Source organism: Choloepus didactylus, chromosome 8, assembly GCF_015220235.1.
Source record: "Choloepus didactylus isolate mChoDid1 chromosome 8, mChoDid1.pri, whole genome shotgun sequence".
Taxonomy (NCBI): domain Eukaryota; kingdom Metazoa; phylum Chordata; class Mammalia; order Pilosa; family Megalonychidae; genus Choloepus; species Choloepus didactylus.
Window position 1 is genome coordinate 4,734,457 of NC_051314.1, and position 19,618 is coordinate 4,754,074.

General features: G+C 50.3%; 1 protein-coding gene across 6 annotated transcripts in view; it reads right to left on the reverse strand.

Moving 5' to 3' along the window:
• TBC1D22A (TBC1 domain family member 22A) overlaps positions 1 to 16,010 on the reverse strand; it is a 397,174-nt gene extending 381,164 nt beyond the window's left edge. For 3 of the 6 annotated variants that reach the window (XM_037846182.1, XM_037846181.1, XM_037846183.1), the window contains exon 1: positions 15,804 to 16,004. In XM_037846182.1, coding sequence (XP_037702110.1) covers positions 15,804 to 15,865 — 62 coding nt within the window. In that variant the 5' untranslated portion in view covers positions 15,866 to 16,004. Of the gene's footprint in view, positions 1 to 10,142; positions 10,323 to 15,803 lie in introns of those variants that run through there. The other 3 variants (XM_037846179.1, XM_037846184.1, XM_037846180.1) reach the window with 2 other exon arrangements.
• Between the last annotated feature and the right edge of the window lie 3,608 nt (positions 16,011 to 19,618).

Here is a 19,618-nt window from a genome sequence, read left to right on the forward strand (position 1 = left end):
CGTTATGGGGGTCAGTAAATGGAGGTATTAGGTGTGAGCAGGCTGAGGCTGCTGGGAAACTGCGGTCGCGGTTACTGCTTCTAGGGGGAGGGGCGGCCGGTAGCTGAGCCCTCAGCTCTCGGGGCTGCTTAAAGGGTACCGGCGGCGGGGGCTCTTTCCCGGAGGCGAGGGCGAGGCGGAGGACTTGGCCGAGTCCTCGGCGGGAGGCGTGCAAGGTGTGGAGGGCGGCGATAAGGACAAGACACTCTTCATCCAGTAGGAGTATGCGCCAAAGAGATTTATTCAGGGGTGATTACAGGTTATATAGGCTGGTAAAAAGGGCAGGGCTGGAAAGGAGGTGAAGCAGCCTTAAATGGCAATACTGAAGGGAGAGGGGCTAGGATTGGTTCTGAGAGAACGCAGGAGCCGTTGCAGCGGGGCGGGGGTTGTTCTGGCCACGGTGCATGCGCGCTGGCGGTGGCAGGAGTGGCCTTGGCACAAGGGAGTGTGTGGGTAAGATAAGGAAGTGGGGAAGGGGCAGTTGGGAGAAAGGCGGTTTCCTCCGGCAAGCCTCCCCTGCCAGTGGCATTTTGGGTGAGGAAAAGGGAGCTGCCTTGACCTCGCTCCCCAGGCTCGGGGGGGCTGCAGAGGGCACTAACGCCCGTACCTACTACCCTCCCCAGGGGGTGATCAGGTCCCCTGGCCCAGGCCTGGCAAGCCGAGGTGCAAGCTCAGTCACCCGCAATTCCCCTTTCTTTTCTAATTAGAGGAAGAGGCTTTACCGGAGAGGCCTGCTAAGGGTGAGGGAAGGGGGAGGTTAGGGAAGGGAAAAAGGGGTTGACGGTGGCTTAGCGAGGTTGGAGCTCAGTGTTGGTGTGGTGTCCGGGCGCTTGACAATGGCTTCGCTGCAGCAGGCTGGGCGAAGGTGAGGGGTTTAAAGTTCAGGGGTTTAGAGAAGCTGGAACTTGAGGCGAGAGCGATGTTCAGGTGATTGAGAAGGGCCTCGCGGTTGGCGAGTCGACCGGTGGCGTTGAGGTCGCGGAGGGTTGGCTGTCATTTTGGAGTGGGGGGCGTCAGAGGTGGCGAGTCGCTGATACTGGATTTGCACGAACGAGGAAAAAATGGCATCCGTTTGTTTTTTTACAAGCTGGACAATTTTGCGGATGAGGCAGGGTCCTAAGATGAGAGCTAGAATAATTATTAATAGGGGGCTAAGAAAAGGAAGGATGTATGGGAGGATGGGAGTGAAAAAACTGGACCAATAACTGGTGGCTTCACGATCTCTTTTACGCTTTTTTAGTCCCTCTTGGACTCTTTTCAGGCTGTCCTCGACGAGACCTGTGGAATTGGCATATACACAGCACTCTTCTTCTAGGGCGGCGCAGAGGCCTCCCTCTTTGAGGAGAAGGTTAAGACCTCGACGGTTTTGGAGCACTACCTCAGAGAGGGAATTGACAGAATTTTTTAGATGGTAAATAGCGTTTTGTAAGTGATGAATGTCTTCGTCAACAGCCGCCCTGAGGTGAGTTAGGGCGGAGCCTTGACTGGCTAGTGCAGCGATTCCGGTGCCAGTGCCGGCAAGACCTAGGAGGGAGGCAATTGTGAGGGCGGTGATGGGCTCTCGCTTTTGCAGAAGGGCAGGAGCTGCAGTTTTTTCCAGACGGAGGAAGAAGTCTTCTTTGCTGTGGTATAAGACCCTAGGGATAAGGACAATTAGGAGGCAGGTTTCATTAGTTGTCTTGAGGGTTTGTACATTAAGGCAGGGGGTAAGTCCTGTAGAGGAGCAGAGCCATTGGGAGGAGTTGTGGGGAATAAGAAATTTTGTCGAGCTGCTGGGAGATGAGTAGCTGGCACAGGCAGTGAGGCTGGGAGAGTTAATGGAGCGAGGGCGGACGCACTTTCTCGTATAGGAGACTGAATGAAAGGTCAGGGGGACGGCAGAGGTATTCCAATTGCATTCCAAGGGGCTGTTTTCTGTGCTTTCTGAAAAGGAGAGGTTGGAGGCAACGGGCTCGTACAGGGGGGAGGAAGTGGAGAGGCAAAGCCAACAAGAGGAGGTAAGATTGGGGTAAGAGACATCCTCACACGGGGCACCAGTTGCGGTCGCGGTTACTGCTTCTAGGGGGAGGGGCGGCCGGTAGCTGAGCCCTCAGCTCTCGGGGCTGCTTAAAGGGTACCGGCGGCGGGGGCTCTTTCCCGGAGGCGAGGGCGAGGCGGAGGACTTGGCCAGGTCCTCGGCGGGAGGCGTGCAAGGTGTGGAGGGCGGCGATAAGGACAAGACACTCTTCATCCAGTAGGAGTATGCGCCAAAGAGATTTATTCAGGGGTGATTACAGGTTATATAGGCTGGTAAAAAGGGCAGGGCTGGAAAGGAGGTGAAGCAGCCTTAAATGGCAATACTGAAGGGAGAGGGGCTAGGATTGGTTCTGAGAGAACGCAGGAGCCGTTGCAGCGGGGCGGGGGTTGTTCTGGCCACGGTGCATGCGCGCTGGCGGTGGCAGGAGTGGCCTTGGCACAAGGGAGTGTGTGGGTAAGATAAGGAAGTGGGGAAGGGGCAGTTGGGAGAAAGGCGGTTTCCTCCGGCAAGCCTCCCCTGCCAGTGGCATTTTGGGTGAGGAAAAGGGAGCTGCCTTGACCTCGCTCCCCAGGCTCGGGGGGGCTGCAGAGGGCACTAACGCCCGTACCTACTACCCTCCCCAGGGGGTGATCAGGTCCCCTGGCCCAGGCCTGGCAAGCCGAGGTGCAAGCTCAGTCACCCGCAGGAAACCTTCTCTGGCTCCGGAATCCTAGCAGCACCACATCCAAACACCTGAGCCTACCATCTGAGCACTCCCCTCACCCACCTCCCCCTACTCCACTGCATCTCTCCCCCCACCTCTGCTCTCATTCTCCCACCTCTGCTCTGTTCTCACGTGGCTGGCTACTCACTTTTCCTCTTCTCCATCAGGCCTGGCTCCAAGCCACCTGCACAGCAAAGAAATCCCTGCCCTGGCCGCCCAGTGACGCAAGACACCCCCAAACCCACTATAAAGGCCTAACAGAACGCTACCCCCTTCCTTCAAAGGCTGGTTGGACGTCACCTCATCCAAGAGGTTCCCAGAGGCTCACGCCTCAGTCAAAATGAACCTTTCCTTTCTCACACTTTTCCAGGACTTTCCAAGCCCCTCCACCGTTATCACAAGCACCCTGGAGAAGTCTTTGATCTGTGTGTCTGTCTCCCCTGCAGATGGAGCCTCTGAGTTGCAGGGTTAAGATCACACTCACCTTTGCATACACCAGGAGCACATGTACACAGGAGGCTTTCATTTCCTATCTGCAAATATGCAAATGTTTGAATGATTAAATATTTTAAAGGAGCACTATATCTTTGAAGGAGTTAAATTCCAAAACACATACCTCCTCTTACAATAAAACATAACTAGATAACACCCTCTTAAAAGCGCCTGGGGGTCCCACTGTTTGACTATTCCTTCCGAGCTATTTAGAGTCATAGGGCTTTCTGAAATCCTATTTGGCGCATGCATAAAATGCTGTGATGGCCCTAGTGAATGGTTTTGGAGCAGAAAATTAACAGAGGGTAGAGATTAACTCTTAAAAAGAAACCAAAATGGGGCCACAGCCAACATTTCTTTATAAGCTGCTCCATGAAACGGCAATCGCTGCTGAAGTAAGAATAACCCACAGCAATACCAGCCGACACGAGGCGTTACCAGCGACAGAGGCAGATTCAGTCTCAAAACAGACGAGGCAGCAGTGTGTGCTCCTGTCCTCTCCCACTAAAGCATGTCCAGCGACCTCGACAGGAGGAGGAGAATATTGTCATAAATACCACAAACAGGGACTGATCACCTCCCAGGCTTTCTCCATCACCAACCCCGTGTGAATTCTGGAACGAGTAAAGCAAGGCAGGGCCCCCTTGTACTCTACCCAACAGCACAACACAGGGAGGCCTCTCTGGGCTCACCCCTGAAAACCAGTTCACACGAAAGCGGGGGGAGGCAGGTGAGCTGAGCCTCCAGGGGCTGCCCCCTGCCCCTGCGGTCCACAGTGGCCACCCAGGGAACCATCCCCTCTCTGGGACACAACCCTCCCTCCTTTCCACACACACACGTGCCCCACCCATCCAACAACCCGCCTTCCCGTGCTGTGGGCTTCCGGTTAAGGAGCAGGAGCATATCCAGAAGACTGTAATTAAATAGCGCTTGTCCCATCTAGATGCAGGCCTGAGGACCAGCAGGCCTTATTTTATTTTCTAGTTTAGAAGAAATGCTTACTAAAAAAAAAAAAAAAGGCTCACTTCCAACCAGAGCAGCAAGAAGAGGCAGGAGGGGGCAGGAGGAGGGCAGGTCCAAGCCTATTTCGGAATACGCAAGCAGGCCTGGCTGCCGGCCACCCAGCAGGACACAAAAACGCACAGCCTGCGTCGGCAGGAAGGTGAAAGAGCACAGATGTGCTGGGGGGAGCCCCAGGTGGACGCCAGCTCCAGGACTGCTCTCCGGCACTGCCAGCAAGCTCCCAGGTCCTCCAGGACAGATCCCAGGAGGAGCAAGGACACCAGGACGGGGCCCTTGAGAAACGAGGTCAGTGGTGAGGAGCCCGGGAACACCACAGGCAGCAGGGCCAGAAACGGCTCTGCCAGCTCAGAGCCTAGGAGCTGCATGACCCTCGACAAGGTCCTCAGCCCCCAGGAGGCTGCTGCCACCCTGCTGCCCAAGCAAGGGACCCAACACTGCCTGGGTGGGCCTGCCCCAGCACCTGGCAGAACAGTGACCACGTCTCCAGCCCTTGGTTCTTAGAATAACGGAATCCGCAACTGCTCTAACCAACTGGACTCACGACGAGCTATGAGCCTTTTTATCCGCCTCAGCACTTTTGGTGGAATTTCCAGTAAATCCCCAGAAAAGAGGAAGCAGCATTTCAGAATGGGAGAACCAGAAGGCCGGGGGCGCTCAAAACGGAAGTTCCCTGCAGCACAGGGCCTGAGAAACGAGAAGGAACCCTGGCTGCCCACCCCTCTGGGCCTCTCAGCACCTCTGCCTCTTGTCTGCAAAATGAGCATCAGGCTGACCCTAGAAGTCGCTCATCACACTCCCAAAGAACCTGGGAGATGCGGGAGCCAAAGAGCAGACAGCTGAGCCCAGAAGACCATTTCCAGCTCCCGGCCTTGCGAGCCAGACCTCAAGCTGTGCAGCATCTGGCAGGCTGGGGGCTGGCAGGACCAGCTGGATGGCAGGAAGGCTCAGACCCCGGGGTCTGCTCTGTCTGCCCACGAGGCCAGGGGACCGGGTAAGCCCTTGGACCTGCCCCCAGAGGGATCCCCCAGAGGGATCAGCCTCTGGAGGGCGAGTAAGCACCTGGTCCAACTTCCGTGCCTGTAGAGAGAGGGCTGCATTCCATGGGTGAAAAGCAACATGCCCTAATGGTAAAGAGCTTGGGCTCAGAAGCAGATGTCCACTTCAAATCCCAACTCCAACACCTGCTGCTGTGTGGCTCTGAGCAAATTACTCAGCTTCAGAGACTCAGTTGCCTCGTCTGCACAATGGGGACCCCAGGGCTGAGGTGAGGATGATATGGTGGCTGGGGGAACGAGCCTGGCCCCTGCCAAGCACCTGTAAATCATCACTGTCCCAAGGCCTCCCACCACTGCCTGGTTCACTCCACTCGTGCCCGGAGCTCAGCACTGACCGCCTGCCCTGGAAGGCTCTCCTCTAACAACACTCGCGTGGAATCAAGAAACAACCAAGTGGTCAGTCGCTTCTGGACTCCCAGGACCGAGCACAGGGCCAGAGGCAGAGAACGCACCTGGGAGGTGACAGCCACCCACCTGGATACCCCCTCATCACCTCCCCTCCTTCCTGCTGGCACTGCACTCAGGGCACCCACACGCTGCTCTGTCTGCAGGAAGCCATGTGCAGCCCCCACCCAGGAAGCAGTCAGTGCCTCCTGAGGGGTTCCCGGGATCCCCACTCCCCAGAAGCCCACACCGAGCAACTCCTCACACTGTGGGCATTCAGCTGACGAACAAATAAGCAAACGAGTGGCCTGAACTAGATGGAACTTCGTGGAGGAGAAAAGGAGGGCCTGGCTGTCACTGGCCCTGGACCCAAGGCAGCCCCAGTTCACTGGGCTTGGCCCCTGTCCCATCTGTACCCAGGCTGGTCCAGGCCATGGCCGTCCAGGGGGAAGTACACAGTCAAGTGGGCTTCCAGAGCATGTTCTGCTCAGCTCCATTTGTGACCGCCTGTCTCGCTTTAAAACTACTTGGGAGGGCTGGGATACTTCCTCCTGTTTTCATAACCTAAAAAAATTAAAAATCCAAAATCATCAGGGATGTATTTTTAAAACATCAGGTTGGAAGGAGGGGCAAGATGGCGGCATAGAGAAGAGTGGAAGCTAAGTAGTCCCCCTGGAACAACTACAAAAAAACAGAAACAACTAGTAAATAATCCAGAATAACTGCAGGGGGACAAACGAGACCATCCACTCATCATACACCAACCTGAATTGGGAGGAATGCCCGAGAACACAGCATAAAATCTGTAAGTAAAACCTGCGGAACAAAGTCGTGGGACCCCCTCCCCCATAGCCCGAGCTGCAAAGCCTCGTGGTGCCAGAGAGAAGTTCTCTCCCAGCAAGCGAATACAGCTCAGCTGAGCTCCAACTGGGGTTTTAAGTAGCGAGTGTGAACTGCTCACTACAGGTACGCATCCCCAAAAAACAGACAGAGGCTTTGGGTGACGACTGACCTGGCAGAGCCAGAGGGTCACCTTGGACTGGGTCTGAAGGGAACTATCTGTTTCTTTTTTGGCTCAGTGGAGAAAGCCCCAGTCATTTTCAGTTTCCAGGGCTGTGAAGCAGAGAAGGGTGGAGACAGCACAAGCAGAGAGAGAGAGACCATTGAAATGCTAATGACCTCCACCTGGGGGGTCTGTCTTCTCTAGGAGGAAAGGGGTGGGGCCCTTTCCATTCGGAACCAGACCCCAGAGCCTGGGGAACACGGCCATACCGCCTCACGCCAGTCAAGAATTACAGGCTAACAGGCATCACTTGCTGGGCAGAAATACACAGTGACCTGAGGCATCAAAGGGTGGAGCAATTTTCTAAGACACACCCACAGGGAAACCAGATACTGAATACTTCTTCCCTCTGGGACCTGAGCCTGTTCTGGTCTGGGAAAACCTGATTCGGATAACCAAGGAAACCATGCCTAGACAACAGAAAATTACAACCTACACTAAGAAAAACAAAGTTATGGCCCAGTCAAAGGAACAAACGTACACTTCAACTGAGATACAGGAATTTAAACAACTAATGCTAAATCAAATCAAAAAGTTTAGAGAAGATATTGCAAAAGAGATAGAGGCTGTAAAGGAAGCACTGGGCATGTATATGGCAGAAATCAAAAGTTCAAAAAAACAACTAGTAGAATCTATGGAAATAAAAGGCACAACACAAGAGATGAAAGACACAATGGAAACATACAACAGCAGATCTCAAGAGGCAGAAGAAGACACTCAGGAACTGGAGAACAAAACACCTGAAAGCCTACACACAAAGGAGCAGATGGAGAAAAGAATGAAAAAATATGAGCAACGTCTCCGGGAACTCAAGGATGAAACAAAGTACAATAATGTACGTATCATTGGTGTCCCAGAAGGAGAAGAGAAGGGAAAGGGGGCAGAAGCAATAATAGAGGAAATAATTAATGAAAATTTCCCATCTCTTATGAAAGACATAAAATTACAGATCCAAGAAGCGCAGCGTACTCCAAACAGAAGAGATATGAATAGACCTACGCCAAGACACTTAATAATCAGATTATCAAATGTCAAAGACAAAGAGAGAATCCTGAAAGCAGCAAGAGAAAAGCGATCCATTACATACAAAGGAAGCTTAATAAGACTATCTGCGGATCTCTCAGCAGAAACCATGGAGGCAAGAAGGAAGTGGTGTAATATATTTAAGATACTGAAAGAGAAAAACCGCCAACCAAGAATCCTGTATCCAGCAAAGCTGTCCTTCGAATATGAGGGAGAGCTCAAAATATTTTTTGACAAACAGACAATGAGAGACTTTGTGAACAAGATGCCTGTCCTACAGGAAATACTAAAGGGAGCACTACACGGTGATAGAAGACAGGAGTGCGTGGTTTGGAACACAATTTGGGGAGATGGTAGCACAACAATGTAAGTACACTGAACAAAGGTAACTATGAATACAGTTGAGAGAGGAAGGTGGGGAGCATGTGAGACACCACAAGAAAGGAGGAAAGATAAAGACTGGGACTGTGTAACTTGGTGAAATCTAGAGTATTCAACAATTGTGATAAAATGTACAAATATGTTCTTTTACGAGGGAGAACAAGCAAATGTCTACCTTGCAAGGTGTTAAAAATGGGGAGGCACTGGGGGAGGGATGCAATCAGCATAAACTAGAGACTGTAACTAATAGAATCATTGTATTATGCTTCCTTTAATGTAACAAAGGTGATATACCAAGGTGAATGCAGATAAGAGGGGGGGATGGGGGAGGCATGTTAGACACTTGACATTGGTGGTATTGTCTGATTCTTTATTCTACTTTGATTTAAGGTTATTTTTCCTTTTGCTGCTTCCTAGCTGTCTTTTTTTTTTCCTCTTTCTTTTGCCTCTCTACCTTCTTTGACTCTCCCTCCTGCCTTGTGGAAGAAATGTAGATGCTCTTATATAGATAACGGTGAAGGTGGTGAACACATAAATGTATGACCATGCAGAAAACCATCGATTATTTACTTGGGATGGAATGTATGGTGAGTGAATAAAACCATATTAAAAAAAAATGGGTTGATGACAAAACCTCGAGGGCAATATACTGAGTGAAATAAGCCAGACACATTAGGACAATTATTGCAGGGTCTCACTGATAGGAACTAATTATAATATGTAAACTCATAGACATGAAATATAAGGTACCAAGATACAGGGCGAGGCTTAAGAATGGGGAGTGGTTGCTTAGTATGAGCAGAATGTTCAATTAGGATGAACTTAAATGTTTGGAAATGAACAGGGGTGTTGGTAGCAAGATGTGAGAATAACTAACAGCACCGAATGGTGTGTGAATGAGGTGGAAAAGGGAAGCTCAGAGTCATATATGTCACCAGAAGGAAAGCTGGAGGTCAAAAGATGGGAATGTATAAAACTGAATCCTATGGTGGGCAATGTCCATGATCAACTAGAAATCACTTCCATGAACCAGAACAAATGTATGACAATACAATTAGAAGTTAATAATAGAGGGGCATATAGGGAAGAACTATATACCTATTACAAACTATATACTACAGTTAGTAGTATTTCAACATTTTTTCATAAACAGTAACAAATGTACTATATCAATACTACGAGTCAACAATTGAGGGGGGTTGGTCAGGGATAGGGGAGGATTAGAGTTTCCTTTTCTTTTTTTTTTTTTTTTTCATCTTTCACTTTATTTCTTGTCTGGAGTAATGAAAAGTTTCTAAAAATTGAACAAAACTTAAGTGTTGTGGATGCACAGCTGTATGAGGGTACCCAGGGGCAAGTGATTGTACACTTTGGATCTTTGGATAATTGTATGGTATCTGAACAATCTCAATAAAAATGAAAAAAAGAAAAAAAAACCATCAGGTTGTCTTCATTTAAAATTATCTCAAAATAGTCCAGATTTTCTACAACAGACAAATACATGAGGAAAAAAAGTGTGATTCACTTAAATTTCATTTTCAAAATGTTTCTGGAAATAAGAGGCATTTAATAACATGAAATGGGACTACTGAAATAAAAAGTAAAAAGAATCACACAGATAGTGAAAACCTACCCACTGGCACTTCATCATGGTGAGATCATCTCCACTTATAAACAGCAACAAGAGGGAAAACTCAGCTTCCACAAGACATGAAATCACCACCAGATATAAACTCCCACATGAAAAATAGGGATAAGGATTCTTACTGAGTAAGCAGGCACTCAACCCAAAGAGCCACTTCAAAAAGGCAAGAACATAGTACAAATTTATAAAAACACCAGCAGGAGAGCTGGGTAGAGGCAGCAACTCAGGATTTCTGAGAAAACAGGGAGGGTATCAACTTGGTTCCCGGACCAGAGGAAGAAACTTCAGAGCTCCGTCCAGGTCCCTCGGAACCACACCTGCTGTGCGGAGGTCATCCAGGGACGGGCAAAGGTGGACCATGAAGACTGCCCGGTGTCTCCCGTCCACGTCCAAACGCAGGGTTCGGCCGAGGGAGATGCCTGTGGGTGCCGGGGGCTCCTCCCACCAGACGTTGTCCCGCAGACTTCCCCAACTCTGCCCATCACTGCTGGAACACATGACCACAAACTCAGTGGCTTAAAACACACAAAAGGATTATCTCACAGCTCTGCAGCTCAGAAGTCTGGTATGGGCCTCACCTGACTAAAATCGGGGTATCAGCCGGGGACGTTCATTTCTAGAGGCTCCAGGGGAGAAGCTGTTTCCTGCTCATTCAGCTTGTGGCAGAATTCAGTTCCTTTGGCTGTAGGACAAAGGCCTGCACCTTCCTGCCGGCTGTAAGCAGAAGGCCGTTCCCAGCTTCCAGGGGCCACCTCGTCACCTTCGGAGCCAGCAGTGGCCGGCGGGTCAGAGGATCCAGGCCCAGCTCCCCACCTCAAGGTCAGCTGACGGCAGCCTCAATCCCCTGCGCCAGGTAATGTGACGCAGTCACAGGTTCAGGGGAGCAGGACTTTGCCGACCACACCCCCATTCCTCAAGCCAGCACCCTGGTGGTCAACACGGCCGCCAACCCCCAGCCCATCAGTGAATCCTGTGAGTCCTACCCCCAAAGGCCCCCAAACTCGCCCACGTCTCTCCATCTCCACAGACACCACCCTAGTCTTCACTCCCACTGTGGCATCCTTGGACTCCCCCACTTCCTCTCTTGAGCACCCTCCAACGAAGATGACAGTATCATCACATCACGTCCCTCCCAGCTTAGCATCTGGCAGTGATTTCTCATGGCTCCTGGGGACCCAGGCCCAACTCCTTCATGGCCTCCGACAGGCAAATCCACACACGCCCTGGCCCTGCTCACTTGCCCGAGCCTCATCCTGAACACTCTCCTGGCTTCCTCCTCCCACGCCACCCTGCAGGAGACGCTCTGACACCCCCACCCCACATCTCTGCACAGCACAGCGGCTCCTTCTCCTGGCAGGTCTCAGCTGCAGGGGCACCACCCTAGGGAGCATCCCACCACCCTGTCGACATGAGATGCTGCTCCTCGGTTGGAGTCCTCTGTCAGTTCCCTGCAGGACATTTTCGTCAGATCGGACCACATCTCCACACCTGTGTGTCTGGTCTCCCTCACCCCACCTGCCTCTGAGGACCAGGTCCGTGTTGCTCAGTTGTGTATGCCGCAGATGCCCATGAAAACTTTCTTAACAAATTTCATTGTCCCCCTTATGGACCCTCTCCTTTGGCTGACAACTGACAACTGAGGCCCTGCTGGGACTGCATGTCTCGTTTGCTCAGACTCCTCATGGCTCTGACAGCTGCAAGCTGACGGCTGTCAGAACCATGACTCTGTGAACTGTCTTCTGCTCCGGGTTTATCCCAAGCAACCCCATCCTTGCCATATTCAATCTGGGCCCTTCCTGCAGCCATCCCACTCACAACGTCATACTTCACATATGCCAGCAGCCTGCAAACCCTTCTGTCAGCACAACACTCACGGCCAGGCAGAGCTGTGCTAAAATAGCAAACATCAGACCCACACTGAAAGGCTGCCTGTGTGCTCAAAGCCAGTGTGCTGATTTTTGTCTTGGCATTTACAATTAAGTGTGGTGAGAATTCCAACTGCCACCACAGAAGGCACAGCCCTTCAAAAGCCAAGGGAGTCAATGGCCCAAGAAAGAACAGGCCCCAGAGAGTGAGGGACAAAACCTTCTCTGATTCTTATCATCTACCTACGGACACCAGAGATCCAACTGCCTCTCACCACCCACGCTGCTTTCTTCCACCCTGGTCCAAGCCAGCACCCTCTCTCACCTGGGTTTTGGCAATAGCCTCCTGACTGAGCCCCTGCTCCTGCCTTTGCCCTCCTCTCCCATTCAATCCATATTCAACACAGCAGCCCAAATAATCCTGTGAAACCTTACTCAGACCACATCACTCCTCTGCTCCAAACCCTGCAAAGGGCCCTCGCTTCACTCAGAGTAGAAGTCCGAGCCTCCACCATGCCCACAGGGCCCTGCCCTGCCCCCTGACACCCAGTCCAGAACCCTCTCCCTCACGCTCCCTCTATCAGCCACAGGCTCACTGGCCTCCTTGCCCTTCTCCCCAAGCATGCCATCCTCACTGCGCCTGCTCTACCCTCTGCCGGGGCCGCTCTCCTCCCAGCCACTCACCTGGGCTGTTCCCTCACCTCCTGCCAATCTCTATTCAAATGTCACCTTCCCTGTAAGGAGTTCCCGGGGCACCTGAGCACATGAAGCTCTCCCCATTGCACCTGCCCCCCAAACTGTCCAGCCCCCTTCCCTGCTTTATTTATGGCAGTCATCACCTTCTAAGGTATTCTCTATTTTACTTAGTTATGTTACTTATCCTCTGCCTCTTCCACTCAATTGTAAGCTTTTTGGTCTATTTTGTTCACTGATACATCTCCAGCATCTGGAACCATTCCTGGCACCTAGTGTGGGTTAGGTAAATCTTTGTTGAAGGAATCAATCATCAAACTCTCAAAACTAGTCCAAGAGATCCCTCTCATTCTCACACAAATGGTTCGGCCAAATCAATCTACTCCTGTAGAAGACAGCCACTTACATCTAACACAACTCCCTCATGTCACACATGCAGAAGCCAATGGCCCCGGGGTGGAGGGGGGTATAGCGTAGTGAGGACCACACAGAGAATTAACATAAAGAGGAAAAAATCCAGACAACCCAACTCACAGTCAGGGGTCTTTCCACTACACCACACAACCTGGCTCATCCAGAAAGGAAACGTGTACTAAAGCATCAGCCAAATTACACAACCTAAGGACTGGAGCATGCAAGGAGCAGTGGAATCCACCAGCAAGGTGGCTTCATTCAGTGTGTGACCTTGATCAAACCACTCAGTTTCTCTGGGCTCAGCTGGGAAGTAGTCTGGAGCAAGCACCACTTACCAATACCAACAAGGCAGAGAAGGGTAAGGCACCTTCCCTAAACTTGCAGAGCTCACTGTCAAGAAAAGGAACAAGTACAGACCAACAGTGTGTTTGATGAATAAAAGGGTACTTTAATCCAGGCTGCAAACAAACAAACAAACAAACAAAAACCCCACAAGTGAGGCTTTATAAGGAGGCATGATGCCAGAGGTAAACTCCGAAAAGTGAAAAAGGTAAGCCAAGCAAAGGAGAGGAAAGGGAGGAAAAGAACATTCTGGCAGCTACAATAGCATGAAAGGAATAGAGGCTTCGTACAGCATGTATCCCAAGGAAGCTTTGCTGAGGGCAAAATTCAAAGTAAGGACACGTGGGAGATATGGCTAAAGAACTGAGCAGGCTACAAGGGCCTTAGACATCACACTGGAAAACTTAAACATCTCGGCAAGGCATTTCAGGGGAAACAGTCAAGGAGTTTTAAGCCTGCTTCAGTGTTGCTTGGAGAACAAAGCGTATTTTGCACAGCATAACACACCAGATAGGCATAATACTTACAAAGCACCAAGAACAGTACCTAGCAAATGGTAAGTGCTTAATGCATCTTAGCCATTACTGTCATAAGAAATTATTAAGGATTGTGTGTGCATATATATATATGTATGTATATGTGTGTGTGTGTATATATATATCCCTTAACAGTTTAAGTGCCGCTTTTGTATTTTGTGGTGGTGTATTTTGTATCTGTGGTGTCCTTCCTCCTTTGAGTTTCTCTGTGCTGAGGCCTACATTCAAAAAAAGAGTAAAACAGAGGTACGAACCATTTGAAAGAGTTAGCAAAGCCAATAGGAACCTGGGTAGTTGAAGATGACACACTGTGCTTGGACAGTTGAAGACAAAATAAGTGCTAAGGAGCACCACGGAAAGGTCCTCTGATGGGAACAAGAGCAGACCTTGGCAACTCCTTCTTCAGGGAACTGAGCTGCGGGCTGTGATCTGAAATCCCAGCACTGCCAGAGGCCAGGGCCACAAGAGGGGTGGGCCCAGCAGCCGGGCAGGCCTCTCTCTGGGGGGCCCAACCCCTCTTCTTTGCCCTGCCCTCCTCAAGAACAGCCACCACAGTTAGGCAAGATTCCACTCCAATTCTGAACTATAAGATGAGAGCTGCTCTTAAAAGCACCTAAGACACAGCACAGCAACCAAATCAAAGGCAAAGGGAAAGTCTGTCGTTGGCAATGCAGGATCTCAGAAGCAAGCTGAGGACAAATTAGAGAGACACAGTCTTCGGTCCAAAGGTTTTTTCATTGCCGTAACTTCACACTGGGGCTTGATCATTCTTACATCTCAGTTGATTGTCAAGAATTAGTTATCAGAGTCTGCACAGCTGTTTATAAACTAAGGGAGAACAAAAGCACCAAGCCCATACTGAAAGCAAGGCACAAAAGCTGGGCATCCAAGTGACTGCTTCCTCAAATCCTATCCCTGGGCTCTATGTTCTATAGCATTTGTCCTCATCACTACCAGGACCTCCTATTCTCCACCATTCCATAATTTCCACCTCATCATGGATGCTGACATTGGTTTTGATGAAAGCTCTTACTGTTCTTCAGTTAATCACAATCTCATGGAACAAAATAGGATCTTCGCTAATAAAGTCACTGTGTCGGTGTGGCCAGTTACTTACTCCTGCTAACTCCCAGACCACTCTGAAAATTAAACTTTTCTGACTGCATACAGGAAATTCCAAAATTTACAACTCCATCACTCAATAGTGTTCATTGTGCAACACAAGGGCACAAACCATTTTACTGTGCTTGTAAATTGTTCTACTTGGAGTCTATATAAATATCACAATTCCTAATCTTCAGTATCTCAGACTTTCAGTTTCAGGACAGAGCAAACTGCCAGAATTCTTGAAGTCTGCCTGTCTCTGACCTGTTTTCACCAGGGGCTGATTTTATCCCAGATACCTTCCACATAAAAGTCTCTTCCTTCCCTAGGGCCCGGGCTCTGGCCCTGGCCAAGCCCATTTAGAGGAGGACTTTGGAGCTGTACAGCTCCCAGGGTATACCAAGCATACTGCAGGCAGTTTTTTGTTTTTTGTTTTTTTAAATAATTTTTCAATTGGCTTCCTTCTGGTGACAAGATATGTGTTTGTTTTGAAGCCAGAAAGGGTAACACGGGAAGTCATAGGGAGCCTCTAACCCTTTTCCAAGCTCCAGGCAAAAGGTGCAGCCCACTAGGGATAAAAAGTTCAATCGAGTGGGTCAAAAGTCACGACACCCCCTGCAGAAACTGAGCTCCCCAGCAGGCAGAGCCTCGCCCGGGGCCAGTTTCCTAACTCCACCAAAACTCTCCACAGCACAGCCAGAGTCAGTGCCTTTCAGTTTCCCCAAGGAGCCAAGAAGTTTCACAGAAAAGGGGCTGCCCATCCCAGACAAAAACCTACCGGCAGCTCCTCCTCCCCCTTTCAAGCCTGGCTCCTACCTGCAGCCACTGTCACCTCCCAAGACCCCAGGCTCCATCCCCTAACAACCCCAACGCCCTTCACGCCCCGATCTGTCTCCGCAGAGCCCAGTTTACCCTTCCCCAAAGGGACTCCCAGACCCCGACACCACCCGCTGCCCATCAGACCGACGCACCCACCTCTGAACTCTGACCCTTGACCCCGACCGGCTCTCCCCGTCACACCCACCTGCCCGGGACCTTGCTGTTGCTGCGCTTCCAGAACTGCTTCCTGGCCCCGTCGCTGGCCATGGCCCCTCCTCATCCCTCAGACTCGCGGCCCCGACACCCCGAGTGGGGCTGTCCTGCCCCCAGCGGCCCTTTCCTGACCTCGGGTGGCCCCCCAGCGGTCCCGGGACACTCGAGCGAAGAACCCAGAGGCTCTTCCGGCTCTCCCCGGAAGTTGTGTCTCTGAGCGCCCGGAAGTCCCGCCTCCAGCGCAGGCGACGCGTGAATGACGCGCCGACGGCATTAGAGCGCGACGGCGGGCGGTGTTGGAGTCAGTCACGCGGTGATGGCAGTAGGGGCGGCGCAGGCTGGGTCCCCTCGGGCTGTCGGCAGGCGCGGGGGCTGCGCGGCGGCTGCACCGAGGCCCCACGGCCCCGAGCTCGCCCTGGCTCGCTGGCCCGGCGCGGATCCGCGGCCGGCGCTCCGCCTCCGAAGCGGGTTCCGCTGCTGCTGGCCGACCCCAGGGCAGGGGTACGCGTCGAGGGCTAGGAGGCTGCGTCGCAGGGGGTCGGTAAGCACTAACCGGAGGAAACATTTACAGTGCAGTGAGGTAGGAGGCATAGTAACCACGTTAGGAGGACGTATCTGAGGGGACAGGAGGAGACCGGGCGTCAGCTGAAAAGCTGGTGGACACAGGCAGGAAGAAAAAAGCCCCTGCCCCGGGCTCCCCACTAGAGAGCCACTGGCCGCGTGTGGCTGGGAACGAGGCTAGTCCGAATTGGCATGTGCTGTAGGCATAAAATACAGGATTCCGGAGATGTGTATGAAAAAAAAAAAAGAATGAAAATGTCAATAATTTTTATATTTATTGTATGTTAAAGTTGTATCCTGGGTGTATTGGGTTCAATAAAGTATGTTATTAAAATTAATTTCCCATGTGACCTTTTACTTTTTAATACTGCAGCTAAGGAAAAATTTGAAACTACCTATGAGGTCTGCATTGTATTTCAATGGGCGGGTGCTGTCTTAGAGGAAAGACTGAGGAGTCAAGAAAGGCTTTTCAGACTGGAGCTTCAGTATAACTTTGGGGAGCTCCTTGACACACCATTGCCAGTTGTTTTTTGAAACAAAAATTTGATTAAAATTTTTCAAGGCCTCTTCATTTTTTGTTAATAAGTAACATCAATTTAATACTTGTTATGTACAAAATATTTACCAGGCACTATGCATTACCTCATTTGCAGCCAACCATCTCCTCAGTAAAGACTGATGGCTCTGTCAGCTCTCACCACACCAAGTCTCAATACTCTGTCTTGTGAGAGCAAGGCCTTCCACAGCAACTCGTACTTACCCTGTCAACATTAACTGCATTTTGATTCTATCGGAGTCCACCCTTAGCTGGTTCTTACTGCAGGGTGGGACCTATGGTCTCATTCTAATCTGCACCCTCAGCACAGCCTCAGACCTTGACACAGTAAATGACAACAATAGAGGATGCTCAGGGATCCCCTTTTGTCAGAGTCATAGGAACTCTCCATGGATCTCCTCCCTGGAGCGATCTCAGTGGATCCTTGGTGATCCCCTCCTGACATACCCTCAGTTGGACTCCTTTGCTGCATAGACTTAGGAACTCGTGGAATCCTGTCCTTATACCACTACAGGGATCTGATATAGCCTGAGTGGATCCTTAGGGACCCTTTCCTGACAGCCTCAAGAACTATCCTGGGATCCTCTCCTAGTGGAGTTGCGGAAGGCCCCAGGGATCCCCCCTGACACAGCCCTGAGACTCCCCAGCAATCATCTCCAGACAGCCTCAGGGGGGATACAGACAAAGCACTGGGACTGAGGCATCTCCCCAGCTCAATCTGGCTTATTATAAGAATCAGTTAGTCCTGTCAGCAGGTCTAAGATGACAGAAGTGGAAAGGAAGGAAAGGCTGTGAAAGATTTTACAAAGGAAAAATTGAGAGCAGTTAGTTGGATATAATTATTATACCTTAGATTTGGTTGCTCCCTATGGTTTACAGTTGGCTTTCTTGCCTACTGTCACTCGGTAGTAAGCGTTAGGGCTGAGACTAAGATGGACTGGAAGGCTTCAAAACTGGCCAACCAAAAGATAAATGGTACCACCACAAGAAACATGAAAGCAAGGAGCGAGCCTGTTTAGAGCGCTTGTTTCTAACTGCTTCTGGACTTGATATTTGAGGCATACTTCTGACAGCATGTGGATGTCAGGTCTCCGCCAAGTGCTGCTCCAAAGAACAAATCCATGAACAAGATGGTAGACGGGAGGATGGGACAGGCAAAGTCAGCAACCCTGGTGGTCAGGAACAGGTGGGCAGCGTGAGCAATACAAATACAAAGAGAAAGCCAAGACACAGAATCTCCAGGAAGGGATTCATGCTAGAGGGTCACCATAGACGCGGGTGTCCGTGTGAAAGGGGAGACTGGTATGAGGCCAGGGCTAAAAGCCAAAGTAGTGCAGATGTGGAGTCTAGGAAGACAAAACGGAGACCCAGATCCCAGAGGTGGTGAATGAGTGGAAACTTTTCATTCATTTATGCAACAAGTAAGTATTGAGCAACAAACATAAGAAAAGAGACTTACACTCACTGACTATTAGGCAAATGCAAATTAAAACCAAGGATGTACCATTTCACACTTGACAAATTAACAAAAAATTAAGTCCATTAATGCCAAAAGGGGTGAGGATGTGAATTCACAAGTGCTGCAGCACCCTCTTGCAATGTGGTGGAGTGCAAAGTGATTCAACATCATTGGATGACAATTTAGCGACCTTTAGCAGTTAAAGATGCATATACCCTACAACCAGCAATTTCACTCGTTCTAGCTACCCTAGAGAAATTTGCATATGTGTGCAAAGAGGAACATGTAAAATTGTGCATTGCAACATTGTTCCTGGTGGTGGGGGCAAAAAGCAATCAAAATATCATATACAAGAAAATTGATAAATTGTCCTTTTTCCAACAGAATACTATAGGGTAGTGAAAGTGAATAAATTAGAGTTACATACATTATCATAAATGAAATTTCACACAAAATATTGAGTTTAAAAAAACAAGTTGATTACAAACGCACACAATATGATTCTGTTTAATGCCATTGGCAAAAAAAATGCATGAGAATATTAAAAACTAAAATCAGAAGAGTGGTGGCCTCTGGACATGGGTGGGGGCTGGGATCAGGGAGGGGTCCCCAGGGGGTTCAATAATATTTTTATGCTTTATTTCTTAAGGCATTTGGAGAGTTTGTTAAATTCTTTATGACTTTCTAAGTCTAAAATGTTAATATGTTAAAAGATCATTACTGAGCTCTTACTCTGGGTTATACCCTGAGCTGCTTCAAACTTCTGTTGGAGAAGGTAAACATAAATAATGTGACAGCGAGTGACCAGTGCTCACTGAAAGCCTTGGGGGCATCGGGCTGACATCAGATTTGTGAATCTTGGAACTGGTTGCAAGGAGCCAAGGGAAAGCTGGGCTGCTGGCTATCAGTAAGCACTTCCGGATGGCTAGATGGGGGCTGTGAGCTGGGTGCCCTAGGAAATTGACGGCCAGTGCGGGTTTGCACACAGGTGGCGTTTTGGAGAAGAGATGTTGAACTGTGCCGAGGCTACCCTAAGGCCCATGGGATGGCCCTCCAAGAGATGCCCCAACTTGAGATAGGTTCTCTGCAGCCTTCGCACCACTGCACACCACAGTCATGGGATGTGGGCTGGGGAGGCATAAACCTGGGAGAGGAAACGTCCTTCAGCTGAGGGCAGCTCCCGGAGATGACCTATGGGTGAGCCACCAGAGGAGTCGGCCATCCCAGCAAT